General features: G+C 45.7%; 1 protein-coding gene across 1 annotated transcript; it reads right to left on the minus strand.

The window, feature by feature from the left end:
• Positions 1-264: 264 nt before the first annotated feature.
• On the minus strand, positions 265-27972 carry tonsl (tonsoku-like, DNA repair protein). Its single transcript, XM_014210148.2, has 28 exons — positions 27576-27972; positions 27162-27257; positions 26492-26634; positions 26005-26188; positions 24110-24239; positions 23497-23668; positions 23056-23170; positions 22712-22860; positions 22299-22451; positions 22027-22152; positions 21588-21786; positions 21327-21373; positions 21101-21190; positions 20938-21010; positions 18264-18427; positions 17991-18114; positions 17292-17512; positions 16625-17102; positions 16258-16442; positions 15692-15786; positions 14976-15132; positions 11863-11941; positions 11245-11552; positions 9100-9271; positions 8653-8828; positions 1097-1170; positions 813-946; positions 265-735 (listed from the first exon to the last, which is right to left on the minus strand). The coding sequence occupies exons 1-28, from the start codon at positions 27598-27600 to the stop codon at positions 536-538; spliced, it is 4269 nt and encodes a 1422-aa protein (XP_014065623.2). The 5' UTR covers positions 27601-27972; the 3' UTR covers positions 265-535.
• Between the last annotated feature and the right edge of the window lie 7 nt (positions 27973-27979).

Genomic DNA, 27979 nt, shown 5'->3' on the forward strand with positions numbered 1-27979 from the left:
GCCAGTCAGTGGGTTAACTAACAAGGTAGGAAACCACAGTGTGCAACTGTGTCTTCAGAAGCTCACACCAAGTAGGCGGGGGAACAGCCCCATTTGCAAGACTCATGATGCTCCAACCTGAGAGTTGTGTCGGAGACAGCGGCTGTGGAAAGAGACTAGGAGACAGAATAGAGGGATTTAATCATTTCACAGCTTGACCATAAAATCAGCTAATTTTGTGAGGTTGCATGGAAAAAAGCACCATGGAAATAAACAGCCCAAAAATAATGACAATCATGTTCACTTTATTTTTGTGGGTTTTCCATTGAATACATAGACAATACACAAACATGTATAAAACGCACCCACAAACACACTGAGAAAAGTATATCTACATTATGCATACAAGATAATTCATTCTGAGATCCTTCTGCAGCCTGTGTCACCAAAATATGCCTCAAATATGAGGACCAAAGGGTGTAAATCATCTCAAGTGTATGTATTGGAATCCAAGTGACACTAGTCGTTAACGGTGTGAGAACTCAAGGAGGCATCCTCACAGTGAGGGGGCAGCAGTGAGCAGGCACTTGGCATCTCTGGAGAGGAAGTGGCCCACGGGACTCCTCTGGCCCCAGGTCTGCCGCAGGGCCTCGCGGTCCAGTTTGTTGAGCCTCTGGGAGCACAGCCGCAGGTCCTGGACCTGTTCTGACAGGCCGTCCAAACTACAGCTGTCCCAGGGGCCGGCTACCTGACAACCTGAGAAAGAGAGATGGAACAAATTAGAGGGACTTAGAGAGAGACAGAGCCAATAGACTACTATAGGCCTAATGTACCTTGGAGGTTGAGATGGGTCAAAGGTCTCTGGGCGTCACGGAGGGCGGAGAGGAGGCTGTAGAGTCCTGCTGAGGTCACCGCCGGGTTCCCTGACAGGTCCACAGACACCACGGAGGGACAGACAGGCAGACATCTGGACACACAGAACATACGGATCTCAATACTGGACAGTCACATAAACCGGAGGTGCTGTACAGGGCAGACACTTGGAAAAGGCACAGGCAGCTCAACTAAAAGGACATGGGTGACATGAATAGAGAGAAAACACAAAATGCACACACACCTGGCGAGGGTGGCCACGCTGCTGTCCGTCAGTCCATTTCCCCCCAGGCTTAGGTGGGTCAGGGAGCAGTCATCCTGTGGAACACACAAAGAACCACAATCAGAACCATGTCCTCTGTGACTCCTCCATTTTCAGCAAGGGACCAATCAAATCCCTGATCTCATGGTGTGCCCCTGACCAGGCAATTAGAACCTTGTATGAGTAGTACGTCTTAGTACCACAGCTGGGTGTGTATTTGATCATTTGTTATTTAAATATTTATTTTCTGTGTATGAGTATTTTCAAATAAATGTGTCCCGAATCAACTGCTTCTATTGGTTAAATGGATGGGAGTGTATTTGAGTCAGTGAATTCTTTTTTCAAAATACATGCCAATACTTCAAGTGGATTTCCAAAAACGTGTTTTCCGGAAAATAATGCATGACGTGGAAGGTGTGTTCCAGAACACGTGAGCGGAGTTGCATTATTTTTCAGAGAACGCACAGAGCCCTGAGTTGATTATCCCTTTTAGACATACTATGGCTATAATTTAACATATTTGCTGCTAGAAATGTATTAATTTGCTAGTACAAAATGTGACAACATCCACTGAAGTAGCTAGCAAGTTTACTGGCTAGATAGTTGCAGTAGTTGCCTTGGTAACCAAACCATCATCCTGGGCTTGCTATTATGAAAATCGAATTAAACAATGCCAATGTTTTCAATTCGACTTTTGCCTTCAAAAGCAGCTCAAAAATAGAACATGTAAGAATGAACTTCATTGCCATTGAACTATACCGCGCAATTGTATGGAAATAATTAAGCAATAAAGGCCAATCAGCATTCAGGGCTCGAACCACCCAGTTTTATAATGTCCCCTGCATATTTATAAACTGGGTGGTTCGAGCCCTGAATGCTGATTGGCTGATAGCCGTGGTATATCACAGGTATGACAAAACTGTTATTTACTTTTATAATAGCAATAACACACCTCAGGGGGGAGTGATATACAGTGCATTCGGAAAGTATTCAGACCCCTTTACTTTTTCCACATTTTGTTACATTGCAGCCTTATTCTAAAATGGATTAAATCGTTTATTTCCCCTCATCAATCTACACCCAATACCCTATAATGACAAAGCAAAAATCATTTTTTTTTTACAATTTTTGCACATTTATTAAAAATAAAAATAAACTTTAAAGCATTCAGACCCTTTACTCAGTACTTTGTTCAAGCACCTTTGGCAGCGATTACAGCCTCGAGTCTTCTTGGGTATGACGCTACAAGCTTGGCACACCTGTATTTGGGAAGTTTCTCCCATTCTTCTCAGCAGATCCTCTCAAGCTCTGTCAGGTTGGAAGGGGAGCGTCGCTGTACAGCTATTTTCAGGTCTCTCCAGAAATGTTTGATCGGGTTCAAGTCCGGGCGCTGGCTGGGCCACTCAAGGACATTGAGAGACTTGTCCCGAAGCCACTCCAACATTGTCTTGGCTGTGTGCTTAGGGTCGTTGTCCTGTTGGAAGGTGAACCTTCACCACAGTCTGATGTCCTGAGCGCTCTGAAGCAGGTTTTCATCAAGGATCTCTCTATAATTTGCTCTGTTCATCTTTCCTTCTATCCTGACTAGTCTCCCAGTCCCTGCCGATGAAAGACATCCCCACCACCATGCTTCACCGTAGGGATGGTGGCAGGTTTCCTCCAGACGTGACGCTTGGCATTCAGGACAAAGAGTTCAATCTTGGTTTCATCAGACCAGAGAATCTTGTTTCTCATGGTCAGAGTCCTTTAGGTGCATTTTGGCAAACTCCAAGTGGGCTGTCGTGCGCCTTTTACTGAGGAGTGGCTTCGTCTGGCCACTACCATAAAGGCCTGATTGGTGGAATGCTGCAGAGATGGTTGTCCTTCTGGAAGGTTCTCCCATCTCCACAGAGGAACGCTGGAGCTCTGTCAGAGGGACCATCAGGTTCTTGGTCACCTCCATGACCAAGGCACTTCTCCCCCAATTGCTCAGTTTGGCCAGGCAGCCAGCTCTAGGAAGAGTCTTGGTGGTTCCAAACTTCTTCCATTTAAGAATGATGGAGGCCACTGTGTTCTTGGGGACCTTCAATGCTGCAGAAATGTTTTGGTACCCTTCCCCAGATCTGTGCCTCGACACAATCCAGTCTTGGATCTCTACAGACAATTCCTTCGACCTCATGACTTGGTTTCTGCTCTGATATGCACTGTCAACTGTGGGACCTTATATAGACAAGTGTGTGCCTTTCCAAATCGTGTCCAATCAATTGAATTTACCACAGGTGAATTTTGTAAAAAGCTAACATCTGTGCTAACATGTAAAAAATAAAACCCCTCTGGTCGCATGCCTTTGACGTCTAGCTAACAGACTTAGCTTACTTATTAGACGGACCCAAAGTCTCCTCGGGACAACATCGTTCGAGAAACAATGAAATGAGCACCTTCCCGCTGAAGAGATATGGTTTGCAGCCTGGAGCAAAACAATATACCATCCTTGCATTTTTGTTTGAGCTGGTAAGCAGAAAGCTAACGAAACCAACTAGCTTTTTGGCGTAATGTAGTTGCTAACGAGTTAGTGACTCGTTAGCAACTAACTTATTTTGAGCACATAAAGGCTCTCCTGGAACAAAGCGTATAAGATCTCCTTAGCCTGTGTTAACCTCAGACCTTATTGTTGGCATATCTCCTTATACCCAATTTATTTTCCCATTCATTTCCCCCTTTAGGAATGCCCAACGGAACGAGAGGTAGAAAATGCTAACTAATTTCCGCTTTTTTTAGGACTACAAGCTGGCAAGTTCTATTGAACACTTATGGGAAATTCTGGAGTGGCGCCTGAAATTTTCAACACAAACATGAAACACCAAATGATGGAATTTCTCATGGAAGAATGGTGTCACATCCCTCTAATATACACTGCTCAAAAAATATAAAGGGAACACTTAAACAACACATCCTAGATCTGAATGAATGAAATAATCTTATTAAATAATTTTTTCTTTACATAGTTGAATGTGCTGACAACAAAATCACACAAAAATAATCAATGGAAATCCAATTTATCAACCCATGGAGGTCTGGATTTGGAGTCACACTCAAAATTAAAGTGGAAAAACCACACTACAGGCTGATCCAACTTTGATGTAATGTCCTTAAAACAAGTCAAAATGAGGCTCAGTAGTGTGTGTGGCCTCCACGTGCCTGTATGACCTCCCTACAACGCCTGGGCATGTTCCTGATGAGGTGGCGGATGGTCTCCTGAGGGATCTCCTCCCAGACCTGGACTAAAGCATCCGCCAAGTCCTGGACAGTCTGTGGTGCAACGTGGCGTTGGTGGATGGAGCGAGACATGATGTCCCAGATGTGCTCAATTGGATTCAGGTCTGGGGAACGGGCGGGCCAGTCCATAGCATCAATGCCTTCCTCTTGCAGGAACTGCTGACACACTCTAGCCACATGAGGTCTAGCATTGTCTTGCATTAGGAGGAACCCAGGGCCAACCGCACCAGCATATGGTCTCACAAGGGGTCTGAGGATCTCATCTCGGTACCTAATGGCAGTCAGGCTACCTCTGGCGAGCACATGGAGGGCTGTGCGGCCCCCAAAGAAATACCACCCCACACAATGACTGACCCACCGCCAAACCGGTCATGCTGGATGTTGCAGGCAGCAGAACGTTCTCCACGGCGTCTCCAGACTCTGTCACGTCTGTCACATGTGCTCAGTGTGAACCTGCTTTCATCTGTGAAGAGCACAGGGCACCAGTGGCGAATTTGCCAATCTTGGTGTTCTCTGGCAAATGCCAAATGTCCTGCACGGTGTTGGGCTGTAAGCACAACCCCCACCTGTGGACGTCGGGCCCTCATACCACCCTCATGGAGTCTGTTTCTGACCGTTTGAGCAGACACATGCACATTTGTGGCCTGCTGGAGGTCATTTTACAGGGCTCTGACAGTGTTCCTCCTTGCACAAAGGCGGAGGTAGCGGTCCTGCTGCTGGGTTGTTGCCCTCCTACGGCCTCCTCCATGTCTCCTGATGTACTGGCCTGTCTCCTGGTAGCGCCTCCATGCTCTGGACACTACGCTGACAGACACAGCAAACCTTCTTGCCACAGCTCGCATTGATTTGCCATCCTGGATGAGCTGCACTACCTGAGCCACTTGTGTGGGTTGTAGACTCCGTCTCATACTACAACTAGAGTGAAAGCACCGCCAGCATTCAAAAGTGACCAAAACATCAGCCAGGAAGCATAGGAACTTAGAAGTGGTCTGTGGTCTCCACCTGCAGAACCACTCCTTTATTGGGGGTGTCTTGCTTATTGCCTATAATTTCCACCTGTTGTCTATTCCATTTGCACAACAGCTTGTGAAATTTATTGTCAATCAGTGTTGCTTCCTAAGTGGACAGTTTGATTTCACAGAAGTGTGATTGACTTGGAGTTACATTGTGTTGTTTAAGTGTTCCCTTTATTTTTTGGAGCAGTATAGTTCCAGGCACTTGTAGAATCTATGCCAAGGTGCATTGAAGCTGTTCTGGCGGCTCGTAGTGGCCCAACTCCCTTTGTTGGCGTTTCCTTTATTTTGGCAGTTACCTGTACCACAGGTCTGAGGCAGGCGCAGCTGAAAGCATGTGGAAATAACATTTCACAGCTTGAAAAGGAAGCATGTCATTCACACTTATCTGCTGCACAACTTTGCCTTTGCTATTCAGGCCAAGAAATACATGCTATGTTAAGGAAGACTCAATGGTTGTATCTTAAAGTGTATGTAGCGTTTGACTTAAAGGGGAGCTATGGCAAGATTGTCTTCAATAGAGGAACACATGTAGTGATGGTCCCCCTGTAAGTAGGATTCATGTCGACTAATGTTTAAGCTGGAGGCCAAGCTGAGAACTCAACATTGATATATCGGGTGACATAGTACTAACTGCCTGGTACTAAGCAGACCTGGGTTCAAGTACTATTTTAAATATCTCAGTTACTTTCACATACTGTACATTTCGAAGTAAGTATTCAGATATTGTTTATTTGAAAAGACAAGTAGTTGAATATTTAAGCAATAATGCCCAAGGAGGTGTGGTATATGGCTGTTCTTAGTGCCTGGACACAGACCTTAGCTGTGGTATATTAGCCATACAGTGCATTCGGAAAGTATTCAGAGCCCTTGACTTTTTCCACATTTTGTTACAGCCTTATTCTAAAATGGATTAAATAAAAATTCCTCAACCATCTACCATTTGCACTCTGAGGTCTGCTGTTGGTGGTGGGATTTTGAGGATGATTGAGGCAACAGGGGAAAGAGCCTCAGATCCACAAAGTCCCTTCCACCAGGTGGCTGATGAGATGTGTTGGCACGACTGCCATATTGCATCTCCATCCCAAAGCCCTTGCTTGGAAGTGTACTCCGTATGACTGCCAAGAACCTTGCCCTCATCTAGGCCAAGGTGGCGAGACACGGTATTGATGACACCATAGGCCTTGTTGATCTCTGCACCAGACAGGATGCGCTTGCCAGCATACTTGGGGTCCAACATGTACGCTTCGGTGTGTATCGGCTTCAGGCAGAAGTCTTCACGCTTTTGGATGTATTTCAGAACTGCAGTTTCCTCTGCTTGGAGCAACAGTGAAGTGGGCAGGGCGGTACGGATCTCTTCTCTTACATCTGCAAGCAGAGTCTGAACATCAGACAGGATGGCATTGTCGCCCTCAATCCATGCAATGGCTACTGCTATAGGTCTCAGGATGCTTACCACTCTCTCCCAAAATACATGATCGAGGAGGATCCTCTTGATGGGGCTGTCCATATCGGCAGACTGATATGGCCATTTCTTGGAGAGACTCCTTCCCCTCCAGGAGACTCAAACATGATGACAACACCACCCCAACAGGTGTTGCTGGGCAGCTTCAATGTGGTGCTCTTATTCTTCTCACTTTGCTTGGTGAGGTAGATGCTGCTATAACTTGATGACTCTTCACATACCTAATCATTTCCTTGGCTCTCTTGTAGAGTGTATCCATTGTTTTCAGTGTCATGACATCCTTGAGGAGCAGATTCAATGCATGAGCAGCACAACCAATGGGTGTGATGTGAGGGTAGGACTCCTCCACTTGAGACCAAGCAGCCTTCATGTTTGCAGCATTGTCTGTCACCAGTGCAAATACCTTCTGTGGTCCAAGGTCATTGACTGCTTTCAGCTCATCTGCAATGTAGAGACCAGTGTGTCTGTTGTCCCTTGTGTCTGTGCTCTTATAGAATACTGGTTGAGGGGTGGAGATGACTTAGTTAATTATTCCTTGCCCACGAACATTTGACCACCCATCAGATGATTGCAATACAGTCTGTTTTCTCCATGATTTGCTTGACCTTCACTTGAACTCTGCATCCAGCAAATGAGTAGATAAAGCATGTCTAGTTGGAGGGGTGTATGCTGGGCGAAGAACATTCAGAAATCTCTTCCAATACACATTGCCTGTGAGCATCAGAGGTGAACAAGTTGCATACATCAGCATTTCTCTGACTACGTTCCTCCATCAAGTCAAAACAAACTTTGATTCCAGGAGGACCATGAGCTGTTGTTATCGATAAGGTGTCTGATTCATCATTTTCACCTCGAATAGAAGTATTGGGACTTTTGTGAGAGGTTGCTTGTTGTGAGCGCTGAGGGAACTTTGCTGTCGGCTACTATTTACTAGTTAACAAAAAAAAGTATATAAGATCTTGAAAATCAGCTTAACGTGATGGGGATAGTTTAACCAAAATATGCCACAAGACCTTGAATTGCCTTGTGTATCCCACCAAAAAATTCACTGTTATAAGCTAATGTTTTTTGATGAATTTAAGCAAAATTCCCAAAATTCCAGGGCTTAACTTCCCATGGAAAAATTCCAGAAAGTTTCTGACCCTTTGCAACCCTAATCCTGTGTTTACCACAGACCTTTCTATGTTCATCCCAAAACCCTACAAAAAAAAACATTTATGGTGAAGTTAGCCTCCTTTAGTGCCTACAAAAAGACACCATTACCATTGCTCTCTATTGGGTTGAGATCTCGTGACTGAGACACACAAACACACCCTTTAAACCTCCTATGCTCATTTGAGACTCTTCTTTCAAAGTCACTGAGATCTCTTCTTCTAGCCATGTTAGCCAAAATAATGGGCAACTGGGCATTTTTATACTAATCAACTCAGGTACCACACCTGTGTGGAAGCACCTGCTTTCAATATACTTTATATCCCTCATTTACTCAAGTGTTTCCTTTATTTTGGCAGTAACCTGTATGGGTTTACAGGTTACAGAGAAACAAGAGTTTCCAGAAACCTAACCAATTATTTGGACAAATTCCAATAAAAAGCTTTTTATCATTTACCGATTTATTTCTTGTAATTGCATATCAGTTTATTTTCGTGTACCTTCATGGACAAATGTACACCCACTTAAGACTACTTAGTTTGTGCAGTTCTTTAGCCAAACAACGCTTCATTCATGTCAAGTATTCTAATGATGCAGTATTTGAATTTGCGCGTGTGTGTGTGTGCATTTGTGTGTTTGCATGTGCTTTGTACCTGGGACAGGACTGACGTCAGGTGTTCTAAAGCAGGGTGGTCAGCGGGTCCACAGCGGATGGCAGACAGATGGAGGTGTGTGAGACAGTAGAGAGGCAGAGTCTTCAGGACCAGCTCAAAGCCTGTAGAGCCCAGAGCATTATGGGATAGATTCACAGACTTCAGGTGCCCTGTACCTGTAGGATGATGAGATGTTCCAGAAGAATCAGTATCATTTCAAACTACCTCAAACAGATAGCAATGTATCCATTTGGAGTTGTCTCTTTCGCCATTTATATAAATTATATTTAATAATAAAATACCATTTAGCAGATGCTTTTATCCAAAGCGACTTATAGTCGCAAACATGCATACATTTTATGTATGGGTGGCCCCGGGACTCTGGAGAGGCTAATGGTAATATTTAGAATATCAGTGTGAAAAGGGTATATTAATGAGCCTGTTTACCTGCCAGGGCTCTGGCCAGTAGGAGACGGTGTTGCTGTAGGCAGCGGGCTGTGAGGTTGCAGGCCTGCAGGGAGAGGCTGGCCAGCAGGGGGCACGCTGACAGCAGGCAGGACAGGGCCTGGGACAGACCATCACCCAGCGGGTTCACACTCAGGTCCAATTCCTCCAGACACTAGAGAGAGATGGGAGGGAAGAGACGACCATTTTGTTTAGCTAGCCATCAACACATCCATCCATATGGAGCAAGGTGGACTTGATGTAGCCGTACTACGCCATCCTTTACATATTCATCCTGTTCTTATAGTTTAGATATGAATAATCTACACATTGCTGAACCTATAGGTGAGCAACAATAGCGAACACATACATACTACATTATTGATTCAAACGTTTGGTCAGTCCATATACTATTCTTAAATAACATGACCTCTGTGCAGAATAGAACAATATAAAATGACACAGACCAGTGTACTGTAAACCACGACTGAAGATAGGTTACAGAATCCTGGGCCCCTACAAGTCCATATAAGGGCACAGCACAGCGAGAGTCTTACACGTCAGTCCCATAGGGGTGCATATGTTTCTGAAACAACATTCTCGGATGCTAAAACATTCAAGGGAAACAAAAAAAGGCCTTCCGACATTCATAGCTTCACTTGCTTTCCAGCTGAGAGTATTTCACTACAAAATAAGAAACTATTCGTACAAATTACACTAAGCGAACTAAGTAAATACAAAAATCAGTCCTATTTATACTGAACAAAAATATAAAACGCAACATGTGTGTTGGTCCGATGTTTCATGAGCTGAAATAAAAGATCCCAGACATTCTCCATATTCACAAAAAGCTTCTCTCTATTTAGTGCACAAATGTGTTCACATCCCTGTTAGTGAGCATTTCTCAATTTCCAAGATAATCCATCCACTTGACAGGTGTGGCATATAAAGAAGCAGATTAAACAGCACGATCATTACACAGGTGCACCTTGTGCTGGGGAAAATACAAGGCCACTAAAATTTGCTGTTTTGTCAATACAATGTTGAGGGAGCATGCAATTTGCATGTTGACTGCAGGAATGTCCACCAGAGCTATTGCCAGAGAATTTAATGTTAATTTCTCTACCATAAGCCGCCTCAAACTTTGTTTTAGAGAATTTGGCAGTACATTCATCCGGCCTGACAAACGCAGACCACGTCTGGCCACGCCAGGCCAGGACCTCCACATCCGGCTTCTTCACCACCAGGATTGTCTGAGATCAGCCACCCAGACAGCTGATGAAACTGTGGGTTTGCACAACTGAAGAATGTCTGCACAAACTGTCAGAAACCGTCTCAGGGAAGCTGATCTGCGTGCTCGGTGTCGTAACCGACTTAAGTGGGCAAATGCTCACCTTCGATGGCCACCTGCACACTGAAGAAGTGTGCTCTTCACGGATGAATCCCGATTTCAACTGTACCGGGCAGATGGCAGACAGCGTATGACGCCGTGTGGGTTTGCTGATGTCAATGTTGTAAACAGAGTGCCCCATGGTGACGGTGGGGTTACGGTATGGGCAGGCATAAGCTACGGGCAACGAACACAATTGCATTTTATCGATGGCAATTTGAATGCACAGAGATACCGTGACAACATCCTGAGGCTCATTGTGGTGCCATTCATCCGCCGCCATCACCTCACGTTTAAGCATTATAATGCACGGCCCCACGTTGCAAGGATCTGTACACAATTCCTGGAAGCTGAAAATGTCCCAGTTCTTCCATGACCTGCATACTCACCAGAGATGTCACCCATTGAGCATGTTTGGGATGCTCTGGATCAACGTGTACGATAGCGTTTTCCAGTTCCCGCCAATATCCAGCATCTTCGCACAGCCATAGAAGAGGAGTGGGACAACATTCCACAGGCCACAATCAACAGCCTCTATACGTGTCACGCTGCATGAGGCAAATGGTCCCACCAAATACAGACTGGTTTTCTGATCCACACCCCCTGTATTCCCAGTCATGTGAAATCCATAGATTAGGACCTAATGAATTTATTTAAACTGACTGATTTTCTTATATGAACTGTAACTCACTTTAAAATCTTTTTGAAAAAATGTTATTGTTGCATGTTGCGTTTATATTTTTGTTCAGTGTAGTTACCGGGAAAGCAGGTTGAGTCTGCCCTTCCATGGCGTTCGCCGCCTTCTTAAGCCCCTCCCCCGTGATGTGATTGGAGGACACATCCAGATGGCGGAGCCGGGGCATGGTGACGGCAGCGGCGACCAACTCAGGGAAGAGGTCGTCATGGAGACGGTTGCCAGACAGCTGTAGCCGTGTGAGGTTGGCCTGCAGTTTGAGGGCACGGAGGAGAGGGGAGAGGGAGGAGGGGGGCAGGCTGAGGCCACACACTGACACAGAGGGACTGCCGTCCTGCACCTCACACAGACGAGCCACACGCTTGTTCTCCTCTAGAGAGACAACACACACACACACACAGAAACACACGGCATGGATTAACAATGCACATCAGGTATTCAAATACCAGTAATTTAGGGATACACGCTGAAAACTCTTAATTCTGTTATACACCGATGAACTGGATGTGGATTAAGGGAGCCCCCCCGCACCTCTCTGATTCAGAGGTTAAATGCGGAAGACACATTTAGGTTCAACGCATTACAATTGTGCAACGGACTAGGTTTCCCCTTTCCTTCTCTTATTCGCACATCTCCGCGGCAGGAAATGAACCAGGGAGGTATCAGTTGTTCACATACTCACCGACTGCCAGGCTGCGACAGGCCTTCTTGTAGCGCTCAGGAAGAGGTGGGAGGTCCCACGAACACACCTCAGCCAGGACCTGCAGTGGACATAATCATCAGCCTTTTCCTTACTTAGTTACGTTCACTACATAAACAACTGTAAAGATTAGTGTTTCTAATATTGCAATCCTTCACGGCACCATTCAAAACTGAGGCAGCACTGTACCAGATGATCAAAACAAGTAGCAGAATTTGCCATCGCACTCCTACTTACGCCAATTTGAAGGTAGGAGTTTCTTCTACCGACAGATCTAGGATCAGATTACCCTATCCTCACTCTTAATGTTAACCATCAGACTGAGGGTTTAAATAAGATCTGATCCTGTGTCAGTGGTTAAAAAGGTCCAATGCAGCCGTTTTATTTTCAAATTATTTCTGGGTAACAATTAGGTACCTCAGTGTGATTGTTTACAATTAAAATGGTCAAAAGGAACAAAAATAGCTTCTTAGCAACAAAAATGTTGCTAGGAATGTCGGAGTGGGCAGGGTAAAATTAGCTGAGAAGCAGGAAGCACCAGTGACTCTGTCTATAAAAAAAAGTGGTCAGATGAAGCAGATGCTAAACTACAGGACTGTTATGCTAGTACAGACTGGAATATGTTCCGGGATTCTTCCGATGGCATTGAGGAATACACCACATCAGTCACTGGCTTTATCAATAAGTGCATCGAGGACGTCGTCCCCACAGTGACTGTACGTACATACCCCAACCAGAAGCAATGGATTACAGGCAACATTCGCACTGAGCTAAAGGGTAGAGCTGGCGCTTTCAAGGAGCGGGACTCTAACCCGGAAGCCTATAAAGAAATCCCGCTATGCCCTCCGACGAACCATCAAACAGGCAAAGCGTCAATACAGGACTAAGATTGAGTCCTACTACACCGGCTCCGATGCTAGTCGGATGTGGCAGGGCTTGCAAACGATCAGACTACAAAGGGAAGCACAGCCGAGAGCTGCCCAGTGACACGAGCCTACCAGACGAGCTAAATTACTTCTATGCTCGCTTCGAGGCAAATAACACTGAAACATGCATGAGAGCATCAGCTGTTCAGGACGACTGTGTGATGACGCTCTCCGCAGCCGATATGAGTAAGAGCTTTAAACAGGTCAACATTCACAAGGCTGCAGGGCCAGAGGGATTACCAGGACGTGTACTCCGAGCATGCGCTAACCACCTGGCAAGTGTCTTCACTGACATTTTCAACCTCTCCCTGACTGAGTTTGTAATATCAACATGTTTCAAGCAGACCACCATAGTCCCTGTGCCCAAGAACACTAAGGTAACCTGCCTAAATGACTACCGACCTGTTGTACTCACTTCTGTAGCCATGAAGCGCTTTGAAAGGCTGGTTATGGCTCACATCACATTGTTGTATGTGTCGAATTGCTATGCTTTATCTTGGCCAGGTTGCAGTTGCAAATGAGAACTTGTTCTCAACTAGCCTACCTGGTTAAATAAAGGTGAAATAAAAAAAATAAAAAATAAACAACATCGCAGAAACCCGAGACCCACTCCAATGTGCATACCGCACCAACAGATACACAGATGATGCAATCTCTATTGCACTCCACACTGCCCTTTCCCACCTGGGCAAAAGGAACACCTATGTGAGAATGCTGTTCATTGACTACAGCTCAGCGTTCAACACCATAGTGCCCTCAAAGCTCATCACTAAGCAAAGGACCCTGGGACTAAACACCTCCCTCTGCAACTGGATCCTGGACTTCCTGACTGGCCGCCCCCAGGTGATAAGGTTAGGTAACAACACATCTGCCACGCTGATCCTCAATACGGGGGTCCCTCATGGGTGCAAGCTCAGTCCCCTCCTGTACTTCCTGTTCACTCATGACTGCACGGCCAGGCACGACTCCAACACAATCATTAAGTTTGCTGATGACAACAGTGGTAGGCCTGATCACCGACAACAATGAGACCGCCTATAGGGAGGTCGTCAGAGACCTGGTCATGTGGTGCCAGGACAACAATCTCTCCCTCAACGTGATAAAGGAGAGGATTGTGGACTACAGGATAAGGAGGACCGAGCACGCCTCCATTCTCATCGAAGGGCTGTAGTGGAGCAGGTTGAGAGCTTCAAGTTCCTTGGCGTCCACATCACCAACAAACTAACATGGTCCAAGAACACCAAGACAGTTGTGAAGATGGCACAACAAAACCTATTCCTCCTCAGGAGACTGAAAAGATTTGGAATGGGTCCTCAGATCCTCAAAAGGTTTTACAGCTGCACCATCGAGAGCATCCTGACAGGTTGCATCACTGCCTGTTATGGCAACTGCTCTGCCTCTGACCGCAAGGCACTACAGAGGGTAGTGTGTACGGCCCAGTACATCACCGGGGCCAAGCTTCCTGCCATCCAGGACCTCTATACCAGGCTGTGTCAGAGGAAGGCTCTAAAAATTGTCAAAGACTGTTCTCTCTACTACCGCACGGCAAGCGGTACCGGAGCGCCAAGTCTAGGTCCAAGAGGCTTCTAAACAGCTTCCACCCCCAAGCCATAAGACTCCTGAACAGCTAATCAAATGGCTATCCAGACTATTTGCATTGCCCCCCCACCCCCCCCCCACTGCTACTCTGTTATTATCTATGCATAATCACTTTAATAACTCTGTGTATATATTCCCTCAATTACCTCGACACTGGTGCCCCCGCACACTGACTCTGTACCGGTACCCCCTGTATATAGCCCCGCTATTATTATTATTTACTGCTGCCCTTAAATTATTTGTTATTGTTATCTCTTACATTTTTTTTATGGGTATTTTCTTAAAACGCCATTGTCGGTTACGGGCTTATAAGTAAGCATTTCACTGTAAGGTCTACTACACCTGTTGTATTCGGCGCAGGTGACTAATATAATTTGATTTGAGAAGTTTGGAACTCTTTCCTATTGGTCTATTAATTAAATTTACTCCGTCCCACCAAAACAGGCTGAAATTTCAGGCGGTCTTTTCAAACAGCTCTTACACTAAAAGTGCATTGTCATTTTCACACAATTATTCCAACCTCCAGTGTTTTATGTGCATTTCCACACTATCGTAAGTGTTTGGCCTCACCTCTTCATTGGTGTGGAGAACAGCCAGTAGCAGGTCTTGGGGAGAGAGCAGAGCGCCCTCTTTCTGCAGCGAAAGGCGTGGCAGGAGGCCACAGGCCTGGTAGTAGCGCTGGGACGCCTGTTCACATAGCCACGACACCGTGCATGAGTCTGCCTCGCTGGAATACACAGTGTTATGAGCACGCACAGTGTTATGAGCACGCACAGTGTTATGAGCACGCACAGTGTTATGAGCACACACAGTGTTATGAGCACACACAGTGTTATGAGCACACACAGTGTTATGAGCACACACAGTGTTATGAGCACACACCCCCCCCAGTTACAAAATATTTTCTTCTTCTTGAACTGCACTGTTGGTTAAGGGCTTGTAAGTAAACGTTTCACAGTAAAGCCTACACTTGTTGTATTCGGCGCATGTGACAAATAAAGTTTGATTTGAGTACAGAAGCTGAATCTCAAGCAAGGCCAAGTGCGGCAGGTAGCCTAGCGGTTAAGAGTATTGGGCAAGTAACGAAAGGTCACAGGTTCGAACCACTAGGCCGATTAGGTGAAAAATCTGTCCGTGCCCTTGAGCAAGGCACTTAACCCTAATTGCTACTGTAAGTCGCTCTGGATAAGAGCGTCTGCTAAATGACAAACATTTCAATTTAAAATGTACCACTTTAGACATTCACTCTCTTTCACACATACATGCAGGAAGACAAATACACCAACCTATGTGGTACTGGTATCAGAAACACGTTAGCTTGAACCCTGACCCGCATTCTGATTGGTGCAAGCATTGGCACAGCGACTGTCTGGTTTGGGACCTGAGGTTGAGAGGCAGAGAAATACAATTTTAGAAACAATAAAAATAGAACTACTAGAACAAAATCCACATTCAAGTCAATGATCCGTGATGGGTGAACCAGTCTAGTAAAATATATTTCTACGTTACAAACCATGAACTACCCATGAACTGAGTCTGCGACATAATCTTTGCAAGTCCGTTCACCCATTTAGGACCTTCATCTCCATACTGCCATCCCTGACAGTCCAAAACAGAATCTTGATGAACGATGTTCCGGTAACAGCCTAATATGCCCTGCTACAGTAATGATGTGACTTGACTCTGTCTCTCGCGCTGCGCTTGATGGAGCTTGCTTGTTAAAAATGAACCAATAGAAAAAGGTCCAAAAGGGCAAACCCGCCCACCTGGCACTCCAGGCAGACTAAATCAAACGCTCAAGGTATCTGAAAGATCTGAAATAGTATTTGAACCCAGGTCGGATCTCACTGACCTGCTGAGTGCTGTAGCGAGTCTGAGGCGGCGTGGAAGCTTGAGGGTCGTCGTCGTCAGTTACGGTGGGACTCTGTGGCCTGCTGACCTCTCGGCGGCCCAGCATTACCATGCCTGAGAGCTGAGTCATCTTCACCTGCCGCGGCATGCCGCGCAGAGGGAGACCCCTACTGGAGGAGGTCGACACTGCAGGACGAGAAAAAATATATATAAATAAATAAACAGGTTGTAATTCCACTGGCTAATACTGCCCCTTATAGTTCATAGATAGGCTTGTGCTCCTCTGTTAGGTTCCATATGGTTTCTACATTGAAGTATAGAGATGGGGCTGTGTGTGTGTGTGTGTAATCAGTGCAGCTGCTACACACCTCTGCTAGCCATTTCAGTCGTGGTTGAATGACAGTTCTGACTCCTGGCCCCTGATGACATCATATTCAAGTCCCGCCTTCCATTCTGCTCCTCCCCCACTCTCCTCTTCTTCTTCTTTGGCTGAACATTGCCCATGTCGTTCTCCAGCCAATCATCTATCAGACATTCCTCCTCGGGAACGAGCGCTGGCCTGCTATTGGCCGACACTGCCGGTGTGCTGCTGAACTGCGGCAGGCTCTGGGAGAGAAGGCGGGTCTTGGCACTGCCTAGGCCGCGAATGGCACTGTGGTACTCCTCCCTGCCAAAGACAGAGGGTACCGCAGACTCTCTCGCTTCAGGAACAGAAGAGCTTGTTTCCTGGCTGAGGGGAACTTCCTGTGGAGCTGGGGCTGCTGGGAAACGTCGGCGTGGTCGGACAGGGCGCAGAGGGCTAACCGCGCCATCCAAGTCACTGTGGTCGGAGGAGCTGCTGTCATCCTGAGGAAGACAGAGATTATTTGTCAGTAGGAACAGTGTCTCACTTGCAAATCTGCTTCACAACAACTAACTTTATGAACGCTGCTCTAGACTGAGATTCTATGACAGTCGTAAAGTGCCGGGTCATTGAGAATTGGTTTCAAACCTATGACAGACATCTAATTTCCTATGTTGTAATTCAACTAGTACCCCAAAGAGGATGGAGGCCCCTGTCCCTCTATGTCGTTGTTGGGGCCTCGGTTTGGGGATAGGTGGTACTGCGCTCTCCTTGGGGCTCCTGGTTCTGGGCTGGCTGTTGGTGGACGAATGGCGCCCCCCGGTGGGGATCAGAGGCTCTGAGTTCTCTGCGTCAAACAGCTGGCTGTCCTGCAGAGCATCAAATGTCTTGGGGGGTGCAGGAGCGGTGGGGACTGTGGTACAGAGAGTGTAGAAAAGTTAAGCGCACAGTAGAATAGTTAACGTCCTTACAGCAACAGGAATGTATATTGTGGGAGACGCCATATTTTCTGGACATTAATCAAGCCGATTTTAGGCCTCACAAACAGTGTGTTTAAGATGATGAATCCACATGTACGGAGTATATTTACACACAACACAAACTAAATGTGACACATTGAATAGACAACAGGGTTGGGGTCAATTTCATTTTAAGTCTAGTCAATTCAGGAAGTACAATGAAATTCCAATTCTCTTTAATGCTTTTCAATGAGGAACATTTTGAATTTGGTTTACTTTCTGAATTGACTGGAATTTCAATGGAACTGACCCCAAACCCAGACATAAAGGCCTCATAACCACACAGTTTCATTATATAAACCACTCTACACTGTTCTAGCCTTCTTGTATTGCGTAGGCCTACACCCACCAGAGGAAGCACGTAGACCTCACCTAACCCTGCTAGGGCCCTCCTCAGCAGTTCCTCTGTGCTGGACAGCTCATGTCTGGCCTCCTGGTCCAGCTCTCTTCTGTACATCCTCTGCCACAGACGCAGGCTGTCCAGGGGTGTCTCACCCTGAGGGGGACACAGACATACATGAGCCACTTGCACAAACACGTACAGGTGCGCACACGCACACACACACACACACACGCACACACACGCACACACACGCACGCACACACACACAGTCCTCCAAAACACACACACCATCTTGTCCTGACCTTGGCATTGCAGACAGTGACTGAGGCCCCCCTCTCCACCAGTAATCTGGCAGCTTGAAAGTGTCCACAGTTGAGGGCGTCGTGCAGGGGGGTGACCCCCTCACACAGTGACCCCCCCGGGTCGTTAATGTCAGCCCCCCTTTCTAGCAACAGAGCCACCACGTCTGAGAGAGAACAGAGAGGGAGAGAGAGAGAACAGAGAGGGAGAGACAGAGAACAGAGAGGGAGAGAGAGAGAACAGAGAGAAGCAGATGAGGGTTAAAAATGTGGATTAAGTCCAGACCTGCCAACCCTGTCCAACTTTTTAGAGTACCAGACGCTCGCGGCAAAGTGGGGTTTCAACTCACGCGCCGAATTTGGGTTCTCTCCCCGCCGCGCGGTTTGTGAGTCTGATCGCAATTATAGAATTGTACCAAATGAAGTCTATAAAAAGGTTGGAGTACTATCTTGACAGCATTCCATTCACACATATAGTAAAAGTCACTAACAAAATGTAATTAGAAAGAACACACAAAGGACCTTTCTTCTTGGAGTAAAAAAAGTAATAATATTTAACAAATAATAAAAGTTATTTGTTTAGGTACAAAATGTACAAACGTCTTATCCACGCTATTTTTTTTTTTTTTAACTATGATAAGAACAAAATGTTTGAAGAAGAGCATCAGTATCAAATAAACATGTTACCCATAATAAAAAGGAAAAAGCTATGATAGGAAACACTGGGTGAGAACAAATCTTCTGGAGACAGATTTGCCTGGTAGCTAGCAGATTTAGCCTTACGCAGCAGAGCATCCGGGTAGACTTCTCTGTGGCAAACAGTGCCCCTGGCAATCGTTGAAACCTATTAGGTAACGAGGGCACTCAGCATGTCTGTACTGAGGGAGGCTCTGTACTGGGTTTTGTCCTTGGAAACGCGACTGAGTATTCGTTCGCAGTCTGCATTGCTATGGAATATGACCAATATACCCAGCATCACAGCCGAAAGGTGGGAGTAGACCGGACTGCCCCCCCCCTTCTCATTGTGCCGATTTCTCTCCAGGCCTGATCCGTACACGTTTCCCAGACTCTGCTCAAAGGTTGTTGCCTGATGGAGTATTAACTCATCTTCCACCAGATCAACAGAGGCTCCCCTCGGGAATAAATGCTGTTGAGGGATGAGAACTTGGTCGTCTGCCTGTTGGCAATGTCAGCGACCACTGCATGCTGGAGGAGCACATCTTCAAAATGGAAATTTCATGGAGTATTAAGAAGAAAATATATTTCTGACATCTGCATAGGTCTTCAGATCCAGCTTGCCTTGGCCCCCAAGTTTGTCACCTCTCAAAACAGGACCAATCACTAGGGCCAGCTCACAAGTATTGGCTTTTCAGACACGGTTCCTAATCAACAGTAAACTGGCTACCGCAAAGGGAATCTGACCGCTGTTCAGCAGGCTACCGCAAAGGGAATCTGACCGCTGTTCAGCAGGCTACCGCAAAGGGACTCTGACCGCTGTTCAGCAGGCTACCGCAAAGGGAATCTGAACACTGTTCAGCAGGCTACCGCAAAGGGACTCTGACCGCTGTTCAGCAGGCTACCGCAAAGGGAATCTGACCGCTGTTCAGCAGGCTACCGCAAAGGGAATCTGAACGCTGTTCAGTAGGCTACCGCAAAGGGACTCGGAACGCTGTTCAGTAGGCTACCGCAAAGGGACTCGGAACGCTGTTCAGTAGGCTACCGCAAAGGGACTCGGAACGCTGTTCAGTAGGCTACCGCAAAGGGACTCGGAACGCTGTTCAGTAGGCTACCGCAAAGGGAATCGGAACGCTGTTCAGTAGGCTACCGCAAAGGGACTCTGACCGCTGTTCGCTAGAAGAGTCCGCTGTTTCAGCCTATGTAAAGGTGCCAATTGAATTTCTTTGCAGCGCATCCATCATTTGAGATCTTTGACATTGATAAAATGCCAAATCTCGTGCAAAGGCATTTTAGAAGCATTGCCTCTATAGCTAATACTCATTCATTCTTCATCGCGCCGTCTTCTAAACTCCCGACTCCATTTAATGCCAAGATGTTTATATTTATTTTTTATTATACTTTTGTAATGCTTTTTGTGACGTGGATCACAATTACAGTTACAGTCTATCAGGTTGCGTGGTCCTCGTAATGTTACGTGGAAAATACAACTAATGGGACGCAGAATGAAATCTATATCACACTCGCAGAAATGCGACCGGTTATTTTTCGTATTTGCGTTTCATTTCTTTCACTAGGAAATGTGAGCGAACTGCTGTCACTTTAGAGCCCACTGAATGTCCATCTTACGTTCGCTAACGTTAGCTTGAAACCATTAGGGGTTCAGCTTCCCACAACACACGGAGTGGAAAAGGGATTTGTCCGTGTGTTTACGTACAGCTGACAGTGGGCAAACTCAGCATCACAACAAACAGGGGGTAGCTACGTCGAATAATGATGTATTCATCTCCATGTCCGTTGACACAAAACTCCTTACATGTCTGTGTTGCAGCTCGAGAATCGGGATGTTAGATTTACTCAGTGGATTTATTTTTTATTAAAATGTAAAAAGAAAAATGTGCAAAATATATATTTTTTTATTATTTGTATTATTATTATTATTATTATTAATTTTTTTTTTAAAATCAGGCCCTATTCATTTCTGCATACTTTTAACTGTTACCTGTGTGTCCGTGGTTGCTGGCCTCGTGGAGAGGAGTCCAGCCACAGTAGTCCCTGGGGTTGACAGGATGACCCTGAGACACAGACATACTGGCTGAATACTACCATAGACAGTACCAATAGTCACAGAGAAGTAGCAGGAGTATAAACCCAGCTCCACTCACCTGCTCCACCAGGTACTGGACCTGCTTCAGGTTCCCATCTATACAGGCTCTGTGGAGAGACGTCTCCCCCTTCTCATTCCTCTTGTTCCACTGAAATCGAGGCAGACAGACATGAGTCTCTGCTTCTTTCAGTAACTTGAAAGCAGACCGCTTACACAAGTTAAAAAAAAATTATAATCCCAGACAAATCAAAAACAAAGCCGTCATTGACAAATTTGGCACTTACCCGACCCGGCTTTCTCCTGCCGCTACAGACCATCTTGTCATCGTCCTCTACGGAGAGACAAGAGAAAGACACTCAGACAATTAGCCAGATTGAAAAGAATCTGCGTAAGCAGTGCCAATGTTCATTGCTTTATTCAGCAACATCCTGTATGCTAAACTAAATGACTGGATAGCTCAAACTGAGGTAAAAGGTGCTTATTCTGTCATATAACAGATGCCCGCAGAGGACAAACATAGCTGTGGAGACCATAGTCTCACTCACCAGAGTCTGAGAGCTGGATATCGCTGTCCTCCATGGGTTCACTGTTCTCCATCTCCTCTTCGTCCTCCCCTCCCTCGCTCCCCCCATCAGGACTCCAGCCCTCGGTGGCACACAGCTCCTCTAGCCTGGCCTGCGTGTCATCAGTCTGCGACGAGCCCCCACGGCTCTGGGCAGCCAGCCATGTCTTCAGCACTCGCCTCTGATGAAGAGAGTGACAGGAAGGAAAGAGATCAAGAAAGATAGAGGGGGAAAAAAATTAAAAATGAAGATGGAAAAGAAAAACACGTAAATAACTTGCGGTTTCTGCTGTCCGGTTGAATAAAATATTTGATCTATACAGGCCTAGTGCTTTTCATTTCACTAAAAAACGAAACAAAAAAACAATTAGCATATTTCTATGGTGAGCCCAATCAGAGTGGACCACGACAATCTACAGTACCTGTAGTTTGGGTTGGCCAGCCCTCTGTGCACAGCGCAGGGCAGTGTCGTAGCTACAGTCCACATCCTCCACGGTCCTCCCACTCTCCTCCTGGGCTGCTGCGATGTTCAGCCACGTGTTACACTCCTGACACACACAAAAATGACGTGAGCATAGATTAAAAGAAACACAGCCAACGCTGATAAGATAGTATGCACCAAAGGAAACTCTTCCATATGACAAGCCCAGACTAAGAAATCCAGCCCCAGGCCTGAGTCCCAGGCAGGTCGTACCTCTTTGGGGTTGCCCTGTCTGAGGGCCAGCTCCTGTCTGTAATGCTCCACAGCCTTGTCATGCTGCCTGATGTCTGCGTAGGTGGCCGCCAGGGACACGTGAATGACAGCCAGCTCCCGAGCAGGCTTCCCCAACGCCTCTGCACTGGATAGCTACCGAACAGCGGCAACAGACAAGTGTCACGTCATTGGATAGGTCAAGGTTATACAATAAATACATGGATTGTTCACGCAGCTCACGACACACAAGACTGACGGGTATAGATGGGGCGGGAGTGGGGATAGGGAACGTTTGGATGGACGTGTACTCATCCAGGCAAGTGATTTAAATAGTTCAACGTTAAGAAACAGGAAGTGAAAATGGACACCGGAAGTGGTGACGGTGTGGGGCTAAGTGAGTGTGATGTTTTCACCTGCGTACGGTAGGCGTCCAGGGCTTTGCGGTAGCATCCCACTTTACAGTAGAGGTCCCCCAGCTGCTCCGCCAGTCCCACAGCCTCCTGGGAACGCCCCTCGTCACCCAGCTCCCCCGCTGCTTCCTCCAGCTGACTGCCCCGAATCGCTACGGCAACCATACACACAGAGAGAGAGAGTTCAAAGTTGCTGCAAGAGTAAGAAAAACCATTGAATCTATGAAAATGACATTTTCCCCCAGACACAGACGAAAAGCCCAGTCCAGGTTGACATGTGTGGCCCAGCCCCACTCTCTCTATCTCAGTGGTTTTAAGAGTAACAAACAAACAAGCCTCTCTCTCACCTTGTTTGAACGCCTTCTTCACAGCCTCCCTGTCCACAGCCTGCTGGGAGCCCAGAGAAAAGGCCTTCTTCAGGGAACGCCTGGCTGCCACAAAGTCCCCCAGAGACAGCTGCACCTACACACACACGTAACAGAGGTGGTTGAGTGACCACCCTCACGTGATCACTTGAGAAACCCTGCTTAAGATCGGAAGAGTTGCATTGCGAGTCAATACCCAGGCTTTTTAATGGGCAGGTGGAGACCCAGGTTCGAACCCTGTCGCATGCTCAAATGCACAGCCAAATGCGCGCGCGCACACACACACACACACACACACACACTAGCTTATACTGTTAATGGGAAGTCAGTTATAACATACAACTGTAATGCTTTATAACTGACTGAATTAGTGTGTTCATTTAAAATGAAAAATCGAACACCGTGAGAATTTCCACTCCTTACCTTGCCGATGGAGTAGAAGCACTCGCTCTCGCTGAACTTGTCTTTGATCTTGCGGGCACACTCCTTGGCCTGCTCCAGACTGCGCAGGGCATTGGAGTGGTGCCCGTTGCGGAAGTAGATGTTGCCCAGGTTGACGTTGGCACGGTACAAATCCTCCAGGAGCTGGTTCTTCCTATACAGACAAGGCAGAGGGACACCAACTCACTTCATGGTAAGATATTAGGAAAGGTATTATCTACTACTGTACAAGGATGCCATGGCTTGAACCTTACTCTAGGTCCTAGTTCAAAGTGTATTAGACCTAGCTATATATTTATAGAGTGTGGCATTGTATTGCGCTGTACTTCATGTTCTGCCTGCTATTAAATGTGTGGCACTGCATTGCAGGTGTATCTGTAGTCTAGCCGATGCCTTTGAACAGCAAGCGTTGGTGTCATGGTGTGCTAACTGTGTTACCATTGGCAGACCAGGGCCCGCATCCACAAAGCGTCTCAGAGTAGGAGTGCCGATCTAGGATCAGAATCCCACCTGTCCATACAATCGTATCAATTATGATGTGAAAGGCCAAACTGATCCTCCGTGGATACGGGCCCAGGTTGAGGTGAGCTCTTACTCAGCAATGTAGACGCTGAGGCGGATGTATTCACTGCATTGCTTGGGCTCCCCCAGGTGGTCACACACCAGCCCAAGGTTGAGGTACAGACGGGCCCTCATCTCACTCAGCTCCAGAGCAGCCACTGTTCCTGAGGGGGAGAGGAGATGAAGCGTTGTACAGGAGGAAGATAAAGACGGAAAACCCTTTGGCTTAACTCATGAATAGGCCCAGGGGTTTATCCTGATCAGATCAAGTGGTCAGGAAAAACTCTGGGCCCCAAATATGACTTTTCTGTTCACACATTTATTTGCCTCACTTGGATTCACATATATAAAAGCCATCCCACAAACACACAGTACCAGTCAAGTTTGGACACACCTACTCATTCAAGTTTTTTTTATTCGTTTTTTTTACTATTTTCTACATTGTATAATAATAGTGAAGACATCAAAACTATGAAATAACACATACGGAATCATGTAGCAACCAATAAAGTGTTAAATCAAAATATATATTTTAGATTTGAGATTGTTCAAAGTAGCCACCCTTTGCCTTGATGACAGCTTTGCACACTCTTGGCATTCTCTCAACCATCTTCATGAGGTATTGACCTGGAATGCATTTCAATTAACAGGTGTGCCTTGTTAAAAGTTCATTTGTGGAATTTCTTTCCTTCTTAATGTGTTTGAGCCAATCAGTTGTGTTGTGACAAGGTAGGGGTGGTATACAGAAGATAGCCCTACTTGGTAAAAGACCAAGTCCATATTATGGCAAGAACAGCTCAAATAAGCAAAGAGAAACGACAGTCCATCATTATTTTAAGACCATCAGGCATTACGATGAAACTGGCTCTCATGAGGACCGCCACAGGAAAGGAAGACCCAGAGTCACCTCTGCTGCAGAGGATAAGTTCATTAGAGTTACCAGCCTCTGATTGCAGCCCAAATAAATGCTTCACAGAGTTCAAATAACAGACATCTCAACATCAACTGTTCAGAGACTGTGTGAATCAGGCCTTCATGGTTGAATTGCTGCAAAGAAACCACTACTAAAAGGACACCAATAAGAAGAAGAGACTTGCTTGGGCCAAGAAACACAAGCAATGGACATTAGACCGGTGGAAATCTGTCCTTTGGTCTGATGCGTCCAAATTTGAGATTTTTGGTTCAACCGCCGTGTCTTTGTGAGACAGAGTAGGTGAACGTATGATCTCCACATGTGTGGTTCCCACCGTGAAGCATGGAGGTGGTGGTGTGATGGTGCTTTGCTGGTGACAGCGTCTGCAATTTATTTAGAATTCAAGGCACACTTAACCAGCAGGGCTACCACAGCATTCTGCAGCAATACTCCATTCCATCTGGTTTGCGCTTAGTGGGACGATCACTTGTTTTTCAAAAGGACAATGACCCAAAACACACCTCCAGGCTGTGTAAGGGCTATTTGACCAAGAAGGAAAGTGATGGAGTGCTGCATCAGATGACCTGGCCTCCACAATCAACCGACCTCAACCGAATTGAGATGATTTGGGATGAGTTGGACTGCATAGTGAAGGAAAAGCAGCCAACAGGTGCTCAGCATATGTGGGAACTCCTTCAAGAGTGTTGGAAAAGCATTACTCATTGAAGCTGGTTGAGAGAATGCCAAGAGCGTGCAAAGCTGTCATTAAGGCAAAGGGTGGCTACTTCGAAGAATCTCAAATATATTTTGATTTATTTAACACTTGGTGACTACATGATTCCATGTGTTATTTTATAATTTTGATGTATTCACTATTATTCTACAATGTAGAAAATAGTAAAAATAAAGAAAACCCTTTTTATAAGTGAGGACTGGCAAAGTGTTCTCAATTCTCCGTTTTTTTGTTGGTTTACTATTCTTGTGGTACTCACAAGTATAGTAAAACGTGTACACACCTTCCAGTTTTTTGTCCACAATAGTCATGCTCTTTATAAAGGCATCTTCCGCCTGCTTCAAGCTGTCCCTCGATTGGTCTGACTCGTAGCGGAAGAGGAAGGTTCTTCCAATGGTGGCCAGTGCCCTTTGTTCCTCTGCATGATCATTGACGGAGCGAGCCAGATCGAGATGACATCTCTGGTGCTGAATCCAAAATACACACTCTTAATTAATATACTCTGCTTGTGTATGATTGGCAACAAGTGAAATGGTGGGGATACTCTCGTAATAGGTGGTTAGTACAGAATCTGATTGTATTAAACATTTTGCCTGTTCTTGTTGTGCCTTTCAGGCTGCATAGTTAAGTCTCAAAAATGTATCCAAATGTGTAGCACAAGCCCAATCTGAAGTTCCAGTCCTGCAGACAGTTGGCATCCCAAGTAATGTGCCCATCTGAAACAAAAGCAGGTAGAGGTTCAGAGAGTAAAGCTTGAGCTGTTCACTCACCTTCAAAGCCGCCTCAATGTTCCCCATCTCCGCATAACACTCCCCAATCTTACGATTGGCCACTGCACGTCCAATGACGTCATGCATTGCCGTGGAAATTTGCAATTCCTGCCGATGTTCCTCAATGGCAGCTCCATAATCACCTGATAGGAAACACAATGTGTAGAATCGTAGAGATGAATCAAGAAAAAAAATGATGATTAAATGATTCCTCATGAAACCCAGACAAAAAAAAAACATGACTTGGGGGATTTTCTCAAAATGTAATGCATAGAATAGTGGAAGGATTGTTGACATATGTCAAATATAATTGAGAAAGAATTACTCAAAATTGTTGAATGTATGACATTTTGGCCTGACCCAGGCCTTCTTTAAGACTCCGTGTTTCATCTGTAGATGTTACAAAACAAAAATTGGTGTCATATGAAGCTTAACGCTTGCTCTGTAATGGGAGTAGTAAATCATAAATATGCCAACTTTCCTAAAAGCATAACTGAGAAATAATTTTAATACCAACATATGTCAAGAATCCTTCCTCCAAAAGGACTACTCTATGGATTTGTGAAAATACCAAAATTCATGGTCTTTTTATGTCCGAGTTTCATAAAGAATAGATATGACTAAATTGACACTTTCTCTATGCAATACAGTAAAAAGATGACCACATTACCATTTCGTGACAGCACCACTCCCAGTTGATTGCACAGACTGGCCTCTTCTCTCAGATTATTATTGCTCTGAGCTTTACTCTTAGCTTTCTGTAGCTCTGTGGGTAAAAATATGAAAATACATTGTGTGTGTGTAATATATATATATATTACACACACACACACACACACACACACACACACACACACACACACACACACACACACAAATGACTGAATGCCTTGGTATGAGTTATGTTTGGTCAACAATAGTCTCGCGTTGCCATTCCTTCAACATCACGTCAACAGCAACCAGGCAATCATGATATATATATAAAAAAAGTTTTGGCAAATTCAGCTAACAGGCAATGCAACTTTTGGCAACTAGCTAGCTAGTACTCATCGTTACATGATCGGAGTAAAGGTGAGCAACTTACGTTTTATCTCCCGGGCAGTGTTCATCTTGTCCCGTTTGAAAGCGTACGTTAGGCAGAACTGACTAAATAAATCGAAACTCTGCAAGCTAGCTAGCTATCATTGACAGAGTAAAGTACTAACGTTACACGGATTACTAGCTAAATTAGCTTGCTAACTAGGAGTGATTGTGAAGAAACTAACGTCAGCTACCGCTTTTATTGTTCTGTCTGCTATTAGACTTTCCTGCCTACCTCATTATACGACTTCTACACTCACATTTCTCTTGATCATGATCCATAGTTCCTATATAATCCGATTATTAACGTTAATCCGTTTTTGTAGCTAAAATCATTTGTTGTCGTCTCAATACCTTTCCATAAAGTCCCGCCAATGTTTATTCTTCTTCGGGATTGGGTTGGCAGAT

The sequence above is a fragment of the Salmo salar genome, chromosome ssa09 (genome assembly GCF_905237065.1).
Source record: "Salmo salar chromosome ssa09, Ssal_v3.1, whole genome shotgun sequence".
Classification (NCBI taxonomy): Eukaryota; Metazoa; Chordata; class Actinopteri; order Salmoniformes; family Salmonidae; genus Salmo; species Salmo salar.

Excerpts from the sequence above, each read along its gene's own strand:
- tonsl (XM_014210148.2), bottom strand. The coding sequence starts at position 27,600 with ATGAACACTGCCCGGGAGATAAAAC. Across the intron at positions 23,669-24,109 it reads CTCAGCGTCTACATTGCTGA|GAAGAACCAGCTCCTGGAGG; the intron begins GTAAGAGCTCAC and ends TTGTCTGTATAG. Across the intron at positions 1,171-8,652 it reads TGACGTCAGTCCTGTCCCAG|GATGACTGCTCCCTGACCCA; the intron begins GTACAAAGCACA and ends TGTGTTCCACAG.